Source organism: Vidua chalybeata, chromosome 1 (assembly GCF_026979565.1).
Source record: "Vidua chalybeata isolate OUT-0048 chromosome 1, bVidCha1 merged haplotype, whole genome shotgun sequence".
NCBI lineage: Eukaryota > Metazoa > Chordata > Aves > Passeriformes > Viduidae > Vidua > Vidua chalybeata.
This window is the reverse complement of record NC_071530.1, coordinates 105,719,922-105,739,059: the sequence shown is the minus strand read 5'-3', so window position 1 is coordinate 105,739,059 and position 19,138 is coordinate 105,719,922. Positions and strand designations below refer to the sequence as shown.

At 38.7% G+C, this 19,138-nt stretch overlaps 1 protein-coding gene across 1 annotated transcript in view; it reads right to left on the bottom strand.

Annotated features, from left to right (window-relative positions):
* The window catches only part of GREB1L (GREB1 like retinoic acid receptor coactivator), a 132,027-nt gene that overhangs the window by 59,924 nt on the left and 52,965 nt on the right, over nucleotides 1–19,138 (bottom strand). Inside the window, exons 2-4 of the mRNA XM_053941346.1 lie at nucleotides 15,647–15,750; nucleotides 845–1,004; nucleotides 348–545 (exon numbers count right to left, since the gene is read on the bottom strand). Of these exons, the coding sequence (XP_053797321.1) occupies nucleotides 348–545; nucleotides 845–1,001 (355 nt within the window). The 5' untranslated portion in view covers nucleotides 1,002–1,004; nucleotides 15,647–15,750. The remainder of the gene's footprint in view (nucleotides 1–347; nucleotides 546–844; nucleotides 1,005–15,646; nucleotides 15,751–19,138) is intronic.

Sequence of the window (19,138 nt, the reverse complement as noted above, 5' to 3'; positions counted from 1 at the left end):
CAATGTTTCCAGAATCATTCAGGGATAGATTGAGAACAAGCCATACTGATGCCAACTCCGATAACCTCTTTGAGGACAGCAAATGTTTGTGAAAACCACAGACAAAAAAGGGCTTTCAGAAACTAATGACGTGCCACAGCCAGTTCTCAACGCTGCTTTCAAATGATACATTAAACTTTATGTTCTCAAACAAGTCCTTCTAATCCGTATTTTGTCAGATCTACAGCTTTGACTATAAACTGGATCTTCAGACTTTCTAGCTAAAGAACTTGTAACTGCAAAGAATGCACATTATCATTAGAATCATACAGTAGTGAAGATCATACAGTAAAAAAAAGGATACCAACCATCAGTAGTGCAAGACCCTTCTGGGGCAGGTTTTTGCGAGTATGGGATTGGTGGACTACTTGAATCTGACATGTCTTCATCCTCCTCTTCATCTTCCATTTCATTAGCAGTTTGGTTGGTAGAAAAGTCCAGGTTTCCATTTTGTGAATAGCGATGTACTAACTCTTTATCCAACTCTTCTACCTTTGGCTTCACATCTGAAGAATAAAAAGAGAAAAAAAATTAGTAAAAATAAAAATAACCTAGAGAATTAAACTTTACAACAGTATCTCCTTTTAATATAACATTTATCTCCTTTTAAAATAACCAGTATGCCATTCTTTCCCTTTAATGATGTCCAAGATTCAGATTTTGTTACACAATGAACTGCTGTGCAGTTCCTGCTTTTTTTGCCTTTTTTTTGCCTTTTTTTTTTTTTTTTTTTTTTAAATAAAACACACCCCACCCTTTTCACACGCAGAAAAACAACTGAATTGTGCCATACTTTCATGGTTACCTTCCGGCAAGAAAGGAGGCTGGTCAGGATCCAGGTACAACTGTGAGAAGATTGGCCGTGGGACAACGCTGCTACATCTCAGAGAAGCTTCTATGGAGTTATGAAGAGCTTCTTCGAAACGGGCAGATTTTAATTGCCCTGCATATGAATTCCCCATGATCTAAAACCACAAAGGAAACAGCTGATAAGGGGATGGGAATGTCCATGAACAGAGAATTTACAAATGAAGACAGAGATCTTACTATCATGCATGACAGGGATATAAAGTTAGCAAGAAAATATGCTGTGCAAACAACATCCCTGACTAGCACTGCACATTCATGTTTCTCTCTCAATCTGGCAGACTGCATCCTTCTGTTCCACTAAGCTTTTAGCACATCTCCAACACACTGCTCTGTGTCTTCTGAGTACACAGCCGCTCAACAGCCTCAAAAACTTGCCTGGTATAAAAAAAATTAATGGAGGATAGATAAAATCGTTATAATTTGGGGTTTTTTAGGCTATTCAGGGTAGAATACAGAAGGGTACATAACAAGAAAAAAAAAATTAAAAATCAAGTTGAGCTTCATCAGTTTTTTGCCAAAGAGCATGTTTACATGATTTTTCACTTGTCAGTATGCCATTATTTGGAGAAAAACATTACAGAAACACATCCAGTAACTTGAATTTTTGCTCTTGCTCATATCAGAAGGTCAGTTTCTCTGTCTTTTCAGAATCTCTTCACCTCCTGTTTTCAATGTAATATTACGATTTACATGTAGTCTGACCTATCAAAGGATATAATTATAACAAAAGATATAGATAAAAAAGAGAGAAATAAGTAACTTCTAAACCAGATGCAGCAAATGCAGTAAAATGTCTTTATTTGAAGTTATGCTTTACACTCATAGAGTAATAACAATCATTTAAATATCTGCTTTAACAATTAATATTTCTGTTGATATCGATGATGAACTTAGGAAATTAATTAAAAATTCAAGCACAAACAGACCTGTAGATCTTTTCTTCTTGGATGGCATCACACAGCCCAAAGACTGTTATATTTGTGCACCCAGCACTGGGATATGGACACTCAAATTTAAACATTTAGTAAAAGGGTTGCCATGGAAGGTTTTAAAATAAGCTAAAGGAGACTCACTGAAATATGAAATTTTCCACTCTGCTAGATCATTATACCAAATTACATTTGTTACACGGAAACAGCAGTCTAAAATTTTTCAACATTCAGAACACAAGACTGAACTTTCAGAGAAATTTATTTCAACAGAGAAAAGTTTTCCCCAGCTAAATCAACAGACAGAAAAGTATAAAACCTTATAACATTATCTTTGTACTTCCCCTCACTAGATGTCACCTAGCCCTACAAACAGGAAGAGACCTTGGCCAAGAAGATAAGTTGGCATTTTGAAAACCTATAGTTCCACTCCTGCTTTATCACTGGGTTGCTCAAGGTCCTCAGGGCCACCTGTAAAAGGGCAATAATCATGACAGCCACTTCCAGCAGCCTTTGAGGTCTGCTGGTGTAAACAAATATCTAAGAGCTAATTATTATTACACTACTGGATACATAGGTGTGAAACAAATCAAATTATTCACCTCTAACCTGGGAGAGAGGGTCAGTTCCCTGTTCAGGGTCTTTATGCAGCTTTGGGGAAATAATTCCCCATCTCTGATGTAGACTGGCTTTTAATAAATTTTGTGGCAATTACAATTCTCCACCCCAACCAGAGACAATACCAGATAAAAAACGATTTCTTAACCTGACACATTCTGCTATTTCAGCAGTGAAATACCTAAGATATGTAGATTCTCTTTTCCCTTCTATATGTTTTCATTAAATTTGGAAATGGTAGGGACTGCGTACAAACACACAACTACAAAGTGTGTTAGGGAAAAAAACTACACTGAAGCAGTATTAAGGCTGCAGTAAGCTAAAGCCTGTCAGGTGCCTTTGAAAAAAAAGAATTGACAGAAATCGGCTAAGTGACTAAAATACTTACTTTACTGAAATCAGTGATGATACTTCCATAAATATAAGTGAAATCAGCACAGACTATTATTAAATTTCCTGCAATAAAATTTAATTTCTGTGCTATTTATGTCAGTTATGATGTGCTTAAGGTAAGATTTCAGGAATGTATTCAAATTAAAAGACTTTAGTTAAAACACCAAAATGAAAATAAATCAACCTTGATGAATCAGAAAATTTGCAATTCCCACAGCACAACATCTGCGTGAAGTCTGTTCATTCTCCATGTTTTCTACAGCCTACATGTTGTATAAAATCTATGACAACTATTTTAATTTTTATGGGAAGCTATTAATAAAGCATAGGACACACACAGCAAAAATGCTGGCAATTTGATTTGCTTCCCTGGCATCTCTACAAGGTGACTTGCCTGTGGATGGAGATTGTCACAGATTTACCAGAGAAACGGTTAATGGTTAATGTTACCAGAGGATGTTTCTAGCTTGCCAAGAGAAAACAAGATTGTTGGTGGAAATGCCAAGCAAAGACAAGCTCGGGGAGCAGAGCTTGTGTGAGCTCTGGTCCCTGCAGCGTGGAAGCCGAGCAGGAGGAAGGCGTGCCAGGGATGTGCCTGGGCAAGAGGGCAGGCAGAGGTGTGGGGGCAGAGCGGCCGCGGGCCCTGCTGGGCTGCGGCTGGGAAAGCTGGGAGCCCTGGAGAGCAGCATGGGGCAGCTGACTTCCTAACACTGCCTGAGGCCATTAGGGCAGCTGGGCCTCATCTGGAGTTCAATAGAGCTGGGGAGGGGAGAGCAGGGACTTTTCCTTCTGCAGGGGAGAGGAGGTGGCAAGACCCTCCAGCAGTGAGCTACTGCCGGGTTCAGGCTGTGCTTGATGCAGCCTCCCCGAAAGCCAGGAGCACCAATTCAAGGGAGTAACTCCTTAGTGTGTCGGCACTTGATTCCGCCCCTAAATGCCTGGTGCAATTAGGAAATGGTTAATTTTCCTCCTCACAGTGTAAATGGGAGCACACCTCAGCAGCGGCAGAGGAGAGGGAGAACCTGCTTTAAATGGACTCCAGTGTGCTGAAGGGGCTTGAGGTGGCAGCAGAGCCTGGAGGAAAAATAAATTGATAGAATTTAAAGGGAGGGGAAAAAAAACCCAAACCAAACCAAACCACCAAAACCGAAGAACATTTCTCTTATTAAGACATGTATCTGCCATATCTGCATTTAAATATGACCAAAGCCAATGTTTTAACATAACTAAATTAATGTTCATTGTTTAAAAAGTTACCCAAATAATATGTCTATCATTCATGTATGAGGTCATTTGGTTATAAAAACCCAAACCAACTGCTCTTGCTTTTCATAGTGAAATTAAGATAAGATTTTCTTAACGTTCTGCCCATCTGATGCATCAGTGAGCTCGGGAGGATGTGGGAAAGACATTCCACTGTTGAGTTCATCTGAGCCGATCTGACACAGTGGCTGAGAAAACAGAGCTGGACTTGACTCAGGAGCTCCTCCCTGATCTCACAAACCTGGTTTTATGCTACCAACTCTGGCACATCAGGGCTCATCCTCCTGTCCATCCTGGTTAGATTCCCGGCAACGAGCAATCTGCACATCTCTAATTCAGCATTCCAGCCCTCACCTTTCCTTTTACCTGCACCTGGATGGATGCTAGTGTAATTCTTAACTTGCCTACTTCTCTTGGCAACCTTTTGAGGTCTGTTTTGGATTGAACTCTACAGAATGTTAGTATGTGCAAAGTGTATGTGTATTTAGCTGCTATACTTTTTGCTTCCCCACCACCCTACCAAGGAGGAAGGTTCAATTTGGCAACACTCTTACGGTTTCCCCTCTACCTCAACTACTTTCCCGCTGTACACAGATGAATTTTATTTAATTTCCTTAAAACTTACAATGGGGATTAGAAGATATTATCAAAATTGAATAATTTCAAAATTAAATCTGAATAAAAAACCCCATGAAATAATAGGGGAATTTCCTAAAATTTAGATCTTCCCCACCTCCAGGTTCTATCACTCTCAGCGTTCTTCTCTGAAAAGATTCAGCTACTAAGGAACCACCCAACACATCTCCATTGCTGCTGTGCTTCTTCAAAGGAAATTTCCTAAACACACTTCAAGTCTTCTTTGCAGTGGCCCATCACTGAACTAGAGGATTAACCATGAGATTTGCTGGAGTGAGAACTCCTTAAAACAGAGCTGGAAGGCAGCCCTCACATTTCCATCTGTCTCTTTACAAAGACACATGAACAAGGCAACTGTGAAATTCCTCTAACCTGACCACAGGTAAAGGAGGATTATTGCTATAGCTTTAAATAAAACAATTAATATGGGTATTCACTGTGGAAAGCAAAACTACAATTACCATGAGCTTCTATTAAAGCAGACAGAAATGGAAATAACAAAAGCAAAATTTCAAAGAGAATTGATTTTAACATTGCATCACTTCACTGTGTGGTGAAGGACTCAGGGAAATTCTAATCCCACTTTCAAACCCAGAAACTGAACTTACAAAAAGGCCTTGACAATTCAAGCAAATAATCTTGTTCCATGTGGTCACCCAGGTTTCAAAAGATCTGTACAGAAACATGACATGGGATGTTTGAGAAAAACCAGAGCCCAGATCCAGCAGTGTGTAAGTACAGTAAACACTACCCACTTTTAGATAGAAAAAAAAGGTGACTATGCTTCTTTACATTAAAAAAAAAAAAAAAAAAAAAAAGTCACCTTTGAAAAGTGGATCATGACACAATAACTCTTGGGAGCCAGACTGCACATTGAGTTGAAGGCTCTGCTAGTAAAAATATAATCAGATCGTTCAGTACACCAGATACCACATATTTGGCCTCCAGGTGGGTCATGACCCCAGAGACTTTAAAGGAGAGGAACCGAACTGGAGGATGAGGGAGGGGGTGAGTGTTGTTGTTATGGCTTAAAGCAATTTCACAATTACCTGATAGCGAATGATGAATCTGATGCAAACACCCTCCATTAAGTCAGCTCTATCATGTCCTTACTTTGTGTTTAACCTAATAATGTAATTGTGTTCTCCAAAACACATAATCTAGCTTCTGATCTGGCCTACCCCACAAAGAAGTTTCTCTTCAAAGGAAAAGAAAGCAAGTTCCTCCACAAAGGCATTGCCAGGCCCAGCACAGCTTCTGTATCTCCAAGGGTTATCTCAGGCAAAGAGAGACCAGGCATCTATTTGTGCTGCAGAATAACTGAACTGGTTGTTTCAGGTACAGCTAGTGGTTTTGATTGTTTACATCATTCTTAGTCATGTTCTGAGAGTATTATTTTTTCCCATTAGAGCATCACTAGGATGTACCCTGAACATGCATACAGCAGAAAGAATGTCAGATAATAATGACAATAACAAATATATACACTCACTAAATGTGCAGACTTAAAAGTCAAAAGTCTATGTACAGCATCGACTGTAGCATTCAGTGGGGAAGACTTATGTGTGACTCAAAACAAGATTGTAAGGTGGAGTAGAAGCCTTGCTTCATAACCACCGTAAGACCTCTTTTCCCCCCCCCCTCACAGCCTTTTCAAGGTTTTGAGATTCTCACCCTGTTTTGTCTTCATTAGGGATATTCAAATGCAACTGTTTGAGAGCTTACAAAGAGCTTACACTCTTATGTAAGTGACAGATAACTCATTCACAGTGTCTTTCAAGAAAAATGAATTCTTAGTTTGGATTTACCCTATTTACAGTGCAGTTTCCTCTCATCTTTATTTTTCATTTTATTTTTAAGAAAATATTGTTTGTATCCAATACCATTTAGAGTCTCATCTTTCAGTCTAATGTTGCCACTTCTGTGTGAAAGATCCTTCTTGTGGGAAGGATCAAGAACACATTTTTTTTTCGTGATGAGGTTATTTCTCTTATTGCTTAACTAATGGTATCTGTACTTGGAGTATTGCATCAGATTATCTGGGATTTGGACAATTCCTTGGATTGAGACAGAAAAATGCATATACTACAGAGCTACATGCAGGATGGTGGAAGAGGGCAGCTGTTTCCCCACAACATCAAACAGAAAGCAAATCACAAGTGGTCTTAATATGGAGGCTGCTATGCCCTTACTGCTCCATCCCTTCCACCCCAAGACTTTTCCTACAGGCCTCAGGAATGGCTCACAAACCAATAAACCTACTAAAGGTAAAATTAACACCTTGATGCAGGATGGTGTTACTAAGTTGAACTTACATGAATGAAGGTATCAACTTCAAATCACCCCCAAGTGATTTAAAGCAAAAATTAGGTCTGAATTGAATTTTTAGAAATTTGGTGACCTGGGAGTTTTCGGCTTCACAGAATAAACCAGCAGTGACGTAACACTGAGGCTGGCAAAGGTAAACCACCGAAAATAGCAACTGAAAAACCATCTCATCTCTTTTACCTCAAGTTTGAAATGTTTCTTTAGTTCTTTTTAACAGTGTTATCCACTGAGCTGTGCACACAAAGAGCAGTTTACAACCACGATCAAACACAGAATACACTGAGAGGCACAATGGTACAGAAGTCACTGTAAGCTGAGCTCAAGTTTTACAAAATGGCACTGGCTTTACTTTTCTCTAGGTTATGGGAAAAAAATGCTGTATTCTAGATAGGTTAAACTCTTACAGCACAGTGAGAGGAAAACTGGTGCAGCCAGTGCACCAACACATTCCTCTAGTGAGGAGTGAGGTGATTTAAGATTAAGCATGTTCCAAGCTTCATTTGATGTGATTTCCTCAAAAAACAGATGCAATAAGCAGATGAAGGAAAACATATAAAAGTTTTCAGGAGTTAATGATGTGGATTTGGCCTTCTCTGACTGCAAAGCTTTTGGAGTCCTTTCAAATGATGTTATGAAATGAGCAGATATGTTACTGTGGAGGTTTTGTAGGGTTTTCTAAATAAATTAGTAGAAGATGGAGCAAATCCTTTTATGCTGCAGGGACCTTTCACAATATACATAGGAAAAGGACCATTACTATGCACCCCTAACAAAAGGGATACACTTCTCTTTTAATAGAAAGACCTTTAGGTGGGAAAAAAAAGGTTATCAACCTAAAAACATTACTTTTGATTTTGAAGTTTAGATATTGTTAAAAGATTTCATCATTTTAAAAGGAGTATATGCTCACACAGTCTTGGCAAGGATGGCACAAATCAATCACCAAGGAGCAGTTTTGAAAACCTCAGCCTGCTTCCTTAAAACATGCATGCTACTACAGAGCTTTCCCCACTTATGTTTTCTCTCCTAAATCAACAGGACTATTAACCACATGTCAGTTCAATACAACCAAATCAGCAATGATGCTTAATCCTAGCTATAGGATCAAGGCATATTTTTTGCTGTGTAATTTTGATGTTGCAATTAGTTGCAGACATGAATTACAATTTATTCTTCTAACAACCTGGCGTGTTCACATAGTCAGGCAGTTACGTTTGAATCACCTCTGTGCCCAGCAAGATCATGGAGCAGATCCTCCTGGAAAGTGCTAAAGCACATGGAAAATAAGGAGGTGATTGGTGACAACCAACACAGCTTCACTAAGGACAAATCGTGTTGAAAATCTGGTAATCTTCTACAATGGGGTGAGAGTGGTGGGAAGGGATCCCATGCAGAAGAATCTCACAGGCTTGAGAAGCGGTCCCATGAAAATGTCATCCAGGCCTAAATACAGGCTGGATGGGGAAAATGGATTGAGAGCAGCCCTGAGGAGAAGGACTTGGGGGTGTCATTTGACAAGAAGAGCAACATGACCCAGCCATGTGCAGTTGCAGCCCAGAAGGCCAACCACATCCTGCTCTGTCAAAAGCAGCGTGGCCAGCAGGCCAAGGGAGGTGATTCTGCCCCTCTGCTCTGGTGAGCCCCCATCTGCAGTGCTGCATCCAGCTCTGGGGTCTCCATCATACTAAGAATGATGCAAACCTGCTGGAGCAGGTCCAGAGGAGGGTCATGAATATGATTAGATGGCTGGATCACCTCTTCTGTGAGAAGAGGCTGTAAGAGTTTAGGCTGTTCAGCCTGGAGAAGAGAAAGCTCCAGGCAGACCTTCAGTGCCTAGGAGAAAGCTGGAGAGGGACTTCTGACAAGGGCAAGGAGCGATAGAACAAGGGGAAATGGCTTTAAGCTGAAAGAAGATATATTAACAGTAAGTATTAAGAAGAAATTCTTCACTGTGAGGGTGGTGAGGCTCTGGGGTTGGACCTAGATGGTCTTGAAGGTCCCTTCCAACTCAACCCATTCTATGATTCTATGAATTCATTTAGCTACCACTCTTAATAACACAGCAGATAAAATTAATACATACTATGTATACTATTAATACATACTATGTATAGTACATACATAGTATGTAAGCAATTAACATAATGAAATAAATACAAATTTGTTCCTCAAATAATGTATTCAAAATCAGTAACTGTTCCCAAAGCCAATATATTTTAATTGACACTTTGTTATTTTTATATACTTTTCGTATACATAAGTAGTTTAGTCATAAGTACTTTATGACTAAGTAATTCAGTAATAAGTAATTTAGTCATTCACTAACAACATATGTTGTTAATACACAGATCTTATTGTAAGTTATTAGCTAACAACTATATTTAGTAATTACCAGTTAAACTATTAAGAAGCATTAGAGATATAAAATCTATTTTTTGTAGTTTACAAAAATCTATTAAGTAAGCTATCTTCTCAGATGTACCCACTAATATCAAGCTTTGCTTCCAATGAAGATTTAATGTTCATTTCAACAGCATACTGTCTAATATTCCACCATAAAAAAAAATCCATAACTGGGAAGCTCAGTGAATGGTCTTTCTAAATAAACACAAGTCTGTGCTTGTCAACAATTTTAATGCTGGCAATTATCACTAATTGCTGACTTTTACGAATTATATTTTCACTTGGGTTTTTTTTCCAGTTGCTTCTATCCTGAGAAATTGAAAGGCAAAGTCACCAATGTTTCAAAAGAGCCATGTAATGCCATAAAAAGAAGCAATCACAATGGCATCTCAGCTGGCATTGCTTGTGAAAATGAAAGGAATGATCATCTATGAAGCCCTTTAGGACTGGGCACCTGGAAGCTGAGCACTTCACCTACAATCCCAGGCATACTTCAAATGCCTTATCAATTGAATTTGTGGACCAACTCTTCAACTCTTCAACCAACTCTTCTTTAACAAAGACCACCATATGAAGCTAATGATATTGAAGTAATTTCCAACCACTGAGTTTGTTTGTGTTTCATTTTTTTCCTGCAAGCTGTCTCTACACCAGTTCTCCTGATCTGCTTTCAGAACTCAGTAATCTAACTACATATTCACCTGCCTGGTGCTGCCTTCAGTAGAACTATGGAGTAAGACTGTGCCTTATGGCTTAGCATAGCTTTATATATTATACATTTATGCACGTGAATTGTTGTAAATCCTTAGGCCACTGGGCTCCAAAATGTTAAGTTTTAAATATCCCAGCTTATGCTAATTATTTATTATAGGCAGACAGTACCATTTGCATAGGAACTTATGTGTGACATTTTTATAGACTGCTCACTAAGATGACACTACTTGATTGGAAACAGCAAAAAAGTCACTATTAAGATACAGAAAATAGAAGCTAAAATGTAATCCATTTTGACACATCTCAACATCAGATTGTACAGCATTAAAAAGAAAATCCTTAATAAAGATAATTTTAGATATGTATATCTACAATAAAAGTGGTTTTCCCCTGTTCTTTTCCTCCTTTTTTTTAAAGTTTTCTCATGTGAAAGTGCTGCTTAGTACAAGAGGAAAGAATATTTTTTATTGCCAAGCAATATAAACAAATCGCTATTCATTTTGCAAAGCTATTAGTGGTTCTGAGAGTTCTCAGTTCTTCAAACACATACAAACTGACACTAATAAAAATAAAACTTTCTGAATAATAGGCATAATGGTAATACAGATTACATTGGCTCTTAAAACTTTCCAAACAAAGATGACCCAATTCTTCACAAATACCCACTTAATACTTTTTTTTTCCACTGTATTCATCTTATCTGATCCATGTTCTCGTTTCTGACAGCTGCAACAGGCTAAAAATAAAGGCCTGGAGTAAAAGTTTGTTGACTTCAACTTTTCCTTTGCTGCAAGCAAACTTTTTTCCCCCGTGAAGTTGGCAGAGCTGGAGATGTACCATGGCATTTCTTCAAATATGCAACTTGAAAGTAGTTTCAAGATTACCAATAAAAAAAACGAAAAAAAGAAAGAGAAAAAATCTCTGCAGCCAGAACGTGTCTATGACTCTGTACAAAGGGTAACACCCTGCATCCAAGTGACTCACACATGGCATTTCCCCCTTCTCCTTCACTTGTAAAGCACATAATTCTGCCAAAAGCACCATCAAGTTTTGTTCCTCTCCCTCTTCAGACAGATTATTGTAAGAATCCCTAACACAGATTTCTAGATTTGAAAATAAAATTTAATCAAGAATAAATAAGGTCAGCCTTAAGTAATTAAACTAGCTTTCACTAATGCACTTGGATAGATAAATTGTTGGTTCCTCACATCCTCTGAAAAAGGACTGTTTTTCTCTCTAGAGCCCAGTTTGAAAACAGGCAAGCCTGAACAAGGGTTCTCCTTGGTTTTACAAGGCTTAGTCATCCCTAAAAGGGAACCAAAAAAGGTGGAAATGAGCCCCTCTTCTTTTGCAGAGGCTTGTGTCAAAATATTTATCAAGTTCCCTCAGAGCACATACCTGCACAGCTCTTCCAAAAGTATCATTTTCAAGTAAGTCAAAATAATTATGCTTCTGCTCTTTCGGACTCAAAATATGTTTTAGAACAGAACAAACAAGATTTTTCTTGTTTGAAAAGCTCCCTGAAGCTCCCACGTAGTCACTAGACAGAGAGGCACATCTAACATTTCTGCAGTCACTTTTAGCCCATGATGCAGAGACAAGAAAAGACCAACACAGCAAAGCTAGCTGCCTTCATGGCCATTTCCATGCAAAAAACATTGCTCTGAATGGACAAGAAAACCCTCTATAGGTCAAAACCATAACAATCAGATTAAATCCACAAGCAATGTCAGTTTCATATCATTCAGACACTTTTTGCAACTTCCCTGCTGGTGGGAAACTGTCCAAATTTCTCATAGATAATGTTAGTGGAAATGAACTTCCAAGTCCAAAGTCCTTTATAGAGCTCTTCCTTTTCCACAACATATGTTTGTCATGTGTCAAAGCTGACTCTACTTTCCCTCATCCCCACAAATTCTTCTGTAAAATAAACGAAGTTCTGTCCAGAATCTCTGAAATTACTGGAGGCAACCCTGTTTGAGATCAAAGATGCACATCACTGTTGGTCCATCTGCAATATCCCAGATTTTTTTTATGATGAAATTTGCAACAAACAGACAATCAACAGAACACCTGAACACCATATCCAGGGATATGGCTAAAAAAGAAGAGTTTTGACATTCAAGCTACCTTTTCTAGATACTTAGGAATCTCAAAAGTTGTTTGTGGGATAAATGTCCACAAATGACATTTATACAATGCCATTTAGGTCTAGGAAAAAAACCCACCTTTACTCAAACCACAAATCCAAAAATTCAAATCACATACTATTAACACTTAATAGAAGAAGGAAATAATTTTCAATTTCTAATGCTTGTATTGTTCTGTAATGCAACTCATCAGCCACTATGAGAAATTGGAGGGGGGGGGGGGGAGAGGAGCAGTTATGTCTAACAGGAAAAAAAATTATAATAAAATATTTGACTTGTTGGAGGCATTAGATATGCTTCTGTACTTTTCTCCCCAAAATCTTAATGATGTTTACAGGCTGGACTTAATTTATGTGCAACATAAACAGGCTAGCACAGGCAATCTTGATTCCCAAAGCTGCTATTATGGTTTTATGAGTCAGCAACACAGAATATTTACAGATTCTTGATGGCATGCATATAAAACTTCCAGTAAATTCTGACACTCAAGAAACTAATGCTCAAAATATTTTTCTGTTACTGCTGCCACAGTAGAATATAAATACTATCCATAAAATTCTCACTGTGAGCTAAAATCTGCTTAAAAAAAAAAAAAAACCTCCAAACACCTGATCAACAGTTTATAAACACAGACAAGAAACGTAGACGAGAAAAAAAATATAACACATGCAAACCTATTTTATGTAGTCTGGGTAGTTAAATTCTGAAGTTACAAACAAAATTAAGCATTACAGCTCAAATATGTACTCTTATAAGCTGTTTAATTATACCGATATAGCACTTAATTCCACATAGATATATGTGTAAAATGTGATAGTTAACGTCTGTAGGGATAAATCTGAAAATAGTCTTGGACCTCCCACTGAATTCCTACAGCAAAAGCCAGAACAATCTCATTGATAAATAAATCACTTAAATCCTTTCTTCATTTGCCATCACCCTATTGCAAAAGCATGAAGCTGAAGCCTAGAAAGTCAAAGCTAAAGCCTGACCTTCCATCTCTATCCTCTCTGGCTGCTCCCTTGTGTAACCCTCAAACACATGCCATCATTTCCTGATGAGTTTAGAAGGGGTTATCAGGAGAATTTCAGGACATGTGTCAGTTTTGTGGCAACCTGAATGCTATACAAACATCTTCTGTGTTTAATAGGCGATTTGTATTTTAGTAGGTTTATCCATTCCCGACTTTATTTGTTTAAAGGTGCCTTAACCTTGACATAAATCAATGCTAGGCATCTGTATGGAGTACTTCTGAAGAGTTTAAAAATTAAACTCTGCAAAGAGCTATATTTTGCAAGGAGGTTTCTTTCAAAAATAAACCAAACCAACTTGTCAACTTCTTTGTACACTTCCCCCCACCTTGAAAATTATGCAGTTTATTCTTTTTTCACTCTTATTATAGAGTTCTTCTACAGATTATGATGAAACACCAGGCTGGCCACTATAAAAACGCCACCACCACTGGCTCCCAAGTCCCTTTTTCTTCCTAATACAACCACGAGTGTTTGTGTAAGACAGTAGGGCCAACGAGTCAGAGGCTCTGGGTCGTGCCTTGCAGCAGCCCCCCCCCCTTCCAAAGGAAAACAAAAAGCACTGAACCTTTTCTGTCACATGCCCAGTCCTCCCCCCACCTCCTCTGTGGTGAAGACGGCCATTATTACATTTCCTTTCGGGTTATTTACAAGGTCTTGGCTCTGACATTGATTTCTTATCTGTTTCTATGACAAATGTTAAGTGTTAATAAGCTGTCCTTTGAAAGAAAGATAATGCTAAACAAATTATAGGAATTAATTTCCCCAGACCTATTCTTTATTTTTTTTCTCATGAGCATTGAAACAAGAACAGTAAAAATTCTCAAGACCAGAAAAAAATCCCACACTTTTTTTTTAAAGCCAATTAATAAGTGCTAGCAGATTAAAGGAAGCTACACTTTAAGCCAGGCAGTACCCTGAAAATCTAAAATAAATTTGTCAGGGCATACAGAACAACCAGGCAGGCACAGCTCCCTTATGAACAGTTTTTTAAATTATAAGTGAAGAGTTACTTATTACTTTTCCAGATAATTTGTTCATGGTTTAAATTTTAGCATAAAGGGTGAAAGTTTCAGAAATCTTTTCAGTTACAGAACCATTAAAATGATAAACATTTGGGATCCCAAGGTACACTTCTACTCTAACTGTCCTTTCAGACCTGCATTGACTGCACTATAATAGCTGCCAACATTTGGTAAGGATTAGCCTTTCATTTAGACAAAAGCAAGCATTCCTTAGCTAAATCAGCACTTTTTGCCATCAGACTCATAAAACCTTTTCACAACACAGATTTTCAAGAGAATCCTTTAGGGTTTTAGGATGCTGCTCCTTTTACTAAGTAACAAAATACACCCCAGGGTGTCTCATTGACCGCACTCAGCCGTCCTTTGACCTCTGCAATTGTTTAGCCTAACTTCAGGGCCACAGAATCTGCCCCCCCGCACCCCCCCCCAATCAAAGAGGCTAATGTTGCTTCCTCCTAGCACCTGGCAAAGCAAAATCCTGGAGGTTCCCCCCTCTTCCAGATTTATACCACGTTCCAGATGTTGCCAAGCAAAATGTTCCTGCAGGCAGGTTTTGGGAGCCCCCAGGCGCCGCGCAGAACCTGGGCTGTGGCCATGACCCCCTTGCTCCGCTCAGGGCTGCCCTTGCCCCCAGGGATACAACAGGTCATAAAGCAGGAATAGATCTGCAGCCTTCTGGGTACGCTGGCTATTTAAATGCAACAAGAAACTATGTGAGCCCAATATTGTGTACTGAGGCAAGCCTCCCCCCCTCTCAGAAGTCAGGAAAAAAGAGACGTGTGAGAATCTCAGTTGGGAGCACAAATCTATCCCAATCATTACAAAGATCTGCATTCTTCTTCCCATTTGTTTTAAACCCTTTGAGAGGACAAATAAACAAACAAACCCTCCAAGTGCATAAAACATATATTTAGCTAGTTGCTTAGGTATTTGCAAAGCCTCTAAGTAAAACAGCAGAAGAAGACTGTTACAGCTTCAAAAAAGTGCCATTAAATAATGAAGTTGACCTCATTGTGGGTATATAAGAAAAAAATGGAAGCACAAATCAGCCCTCTGTTGAAGGCTTTTTGATTATACGAACTGGATTTCATTATTTTTTTAAAAACTTGAATATTTTACATGCCTGAAGCAAAAATAAAATAGTTATTTACAGTCCACACTGCTCCTAAAATGCAGTCAATGGAAATGAAAGCAGAGATGCTGATCACATACAGTGTATTGTCTATTAGGAAAGGCAAGTATGGTACCTTCTCAGATTTCTTTTAACCTATTCGAAATGCAGTCATGATTAAAGGATGCAGCTTAGAGTTTGTGAAGCCTTGCTCCAAAGTTGCTTAAAACTCCTGAACACCTGAAAAATAAAAAGGGAGAAAAAAATCAGAATTACTCATGCCAGCATATAGTTTATAACAAGACAAAAAGCCCTTCCTGTGGAAACCTTGTCTAGGGTGAAAAAAGGAGGGCAAATGACTATAAAAAGCACATTTTTAGAGGAATACTTGATCGGAAGTGCTTGGTTGCTTCTCTATATTCTACCAGAACTACAAACTTAGAATTTGCACATTTTTGGCGCTGAAGTCATTATATGACAGATTAGGAATTTATCACATTAATATGATAAAATTAACTGTTGCAGAAACATTAAAAAATATATGATAATGAAGTAATGATGATAATGATAAAGAAGTAATTCTTTAACTATTTATAAAGAAATAAACTAAAGGAGTGAGCAGTTATCTACCCTGGAGATCAATGCTGAAATGAAATCAGAATTAGCTAGTTGCTCTCCTATCTGGCTTTCCATAAAAATATTGAAGTGAAAACATTACTAATAGAAATTGCACTTAATAAAAGAAAATACACCTGAAATACCCCAAGGAATGGTAAAAATGGCATAGCAAGCAGCAAGCAAAAGGGTAACTCCTAAAATACCTAGGGCTGTACAGAACACCAATTAGCATCAGGAAAAGCTTTAAATTAAGTTATCATTGAGTGGACTTTGACAAGACTTTCTTAGGCAGACAAACTGTTTTGGTTTCTCAATAGCAGCAGACCATATTTTGCCAAAAGATTTAAAGGAATTCTCCCTAGTGCTCGCAAATGGGATTTTAAGGCTTAAAGCTGGGACTACAGGCACAGGTCCACTGGCAAAGCCAGAATGCAGCTGTACACCTCGAATTCAAACTCCAGGTTTTTAAATTAAAGGCCTTATAGCTTCCTCCCCCTCCTCTCCTCTCAATTTTAAAAATCAGCCTGTTTAAGAGAGCAGCTGTAACCCTCACCTCTGGCTCAGCAAAGGTTTTGGGCAGGATTGTTGTGTTCTGAAGAACGGCACTAAACAACTCTATTGCCAGGGAGCACCGATGGTGCCCCGCACGGCGCGTCCCCGTCACGCTGGCAGCGGCTCCGGCACACGTGGACAACAGGGATAACACACGCAACCCCCGACCAAACTGTAGGGCTCTGCACAGACTTCAGCCATTGCAGAATGTCAGTAATCCAATTCCAACAGCTCCTGGCTCTGAAATTGCTATTTTTCAGACACGTGCTGAACATTTCACCTGCTAGTAATGACATTTTTGTATTTTCTTCTAATTACACTCAAAGCTAAGACCTTTGGCCCTAGGCCACAGACCTCTATTCAGGCTGCACACATTCTCTTAAAGGCCCTGAGCCTTTGTTGTCACTCTCAGTCTTTCATCTATTATTTATATCCATTGAGAAGAGAGATACTCCACCATTTGTGAAGCTTTAAAGCTTCTAATCATCTTAATTTCTTCGCCTTTCAACCAGTGCTTCCCCTTATGGACCAATGCCAACAGTGTGACAAAATAATTTTTCAAGCCAAGATCCTCCTGGACCCTTCCCAAACCTTGACACACACTGGGCTGTAAGTGCCTTTTGTCCTTTGCCGGCTGCTTTTGCAAACACAGACCTTTGCTCAGCTCGGGGGTGGGGGGTGCAGATCTGCTTGTCAGAGCATTTGAGGGAGTTTTCTTGGGGTTTATGTGTTTTTGCACCACTTTCTCTCGGTTAAAAAGTCTAACTCAATTAGTCTAGCTAAATCAGAGATGCTGTAGGGCACCTTACCTCTTTTAAAAATACTAAGTACCTTCTGAAATACCATCAACTATGAATTTTAAGTTTCCAATTTTTTTTTTCCAAAAGCTAAACTGCTGATATGCTGCTTTGGTTTTTATACTGTTACGGTTATGTGTCCACTCAGAACTGACAGATAATTACACAGTATTTAAGACATACAAAATACCACTGACCCTTTTCCTGAATATTGGCAACATTAATTTGTCCTGACCATGTAAAATAACATGACAAAAAAATATTTTGCATCTTATGTTCAGGTCATCTCCTTCTTATCCTCCCTTATTTGCAAATGAAATAGGAAATAAATCAACAGCATTTTTGCCAAGATGCAGAAGATCTCTTCAGAATTCATCAACCACCAATCTTCATTGCCAAGACCTGTGAGATCTGCTAACAGGATCCACATCTTGGCTCTTTCTTCCACTATGGTCTGGCTTGCTTTTGATTTTTAACAGTGCTTCCTTGTTGTCTGTCCCCTCTGAAGACCCCCAACCCCCACATCTTTTCTTATTTTTACCATTTGCTTCAACCAGCAGTTCACTTGAGACTCATCCATCTTACAATGCCTAAAGTGACAGATGCTCTCAGGAATGACCATACTGTTGAGTGAACAAAAGATAACATCACCTCTAGGAACTTCGGGAGAAATACAACTTCAACCCTGAGACACAGTTATCCTGGCAGAGACAGCACCATAAACCTCTCTCAAGTGAAAAAAAAAAAAAAAACCAACCAACAACTGCGGGGAAAAGGAATCTGACACAATTACATGCAAAAGGAGTATTATTTCTATCCTAAGCTGTAGTTAGTGGTGTTGATGACCTTTTTATTTTGGTTTTTTCCCCCCCCTAATACCCCATTGAAGAATTTTGTAGAATTTACTTGTGATAAAATCAAGAGGAGAAAAGAGAATGGAGAAACTTCACACAAATACTGTTTCAGGACCCCTACAGACTTGAATGGAGGAAGAAGGCACTTTGGGACAGCTTCAGCAGAAGGTCACACAAGTCCTTTGCCAAAACACAGACATTACCTTGTTAAAATCTACACGTCCTACAGACCAGCTGTTGCTCAGTTAAATTCCACAGGAATTCAGAATCATTGTGCAAGTTTGTGCCCTTGACAAATGCATACTGTAACCAGAGTAAGATTACTTTAATGTCACAGCTGCTTGATAGATCTGTAATCTGCAAGTAAAAACCCCTCAGTGTTTTGACATTTGAGCGTGCATCACTTAAAAAAAAAAAAAAAATTAGACTGATAGATTTCCTAGCCAACACCCACATATCCAGCTATAGTGATACCTGTTCCTAAACAAAAATCTGCCTTCTATGCCTGTAAGACTGAGCTAAAAACTGCTGATTTGAAACACACTGGAAATTCTCAATCCAGTCAGTGGAACAGGACTTGTTGAAGAGTCCTTGGTGGTAGAAAATATTACTTAAAAAAAAGAAGGGTCATATTAGCTTCTTCTGGTGACATACTTGCAAAAGTGACACCACAAATGCTGAGAATCCCTTCTCTGCAGTGTGCTACAAAGAATTTCCCTGTCTCTCAGTAAAGCTTTAAACAGTATCTGATGTTCAGTTTTCAAACACTACATGAAATAACCATCATTACAGTACATGAGACGGAGA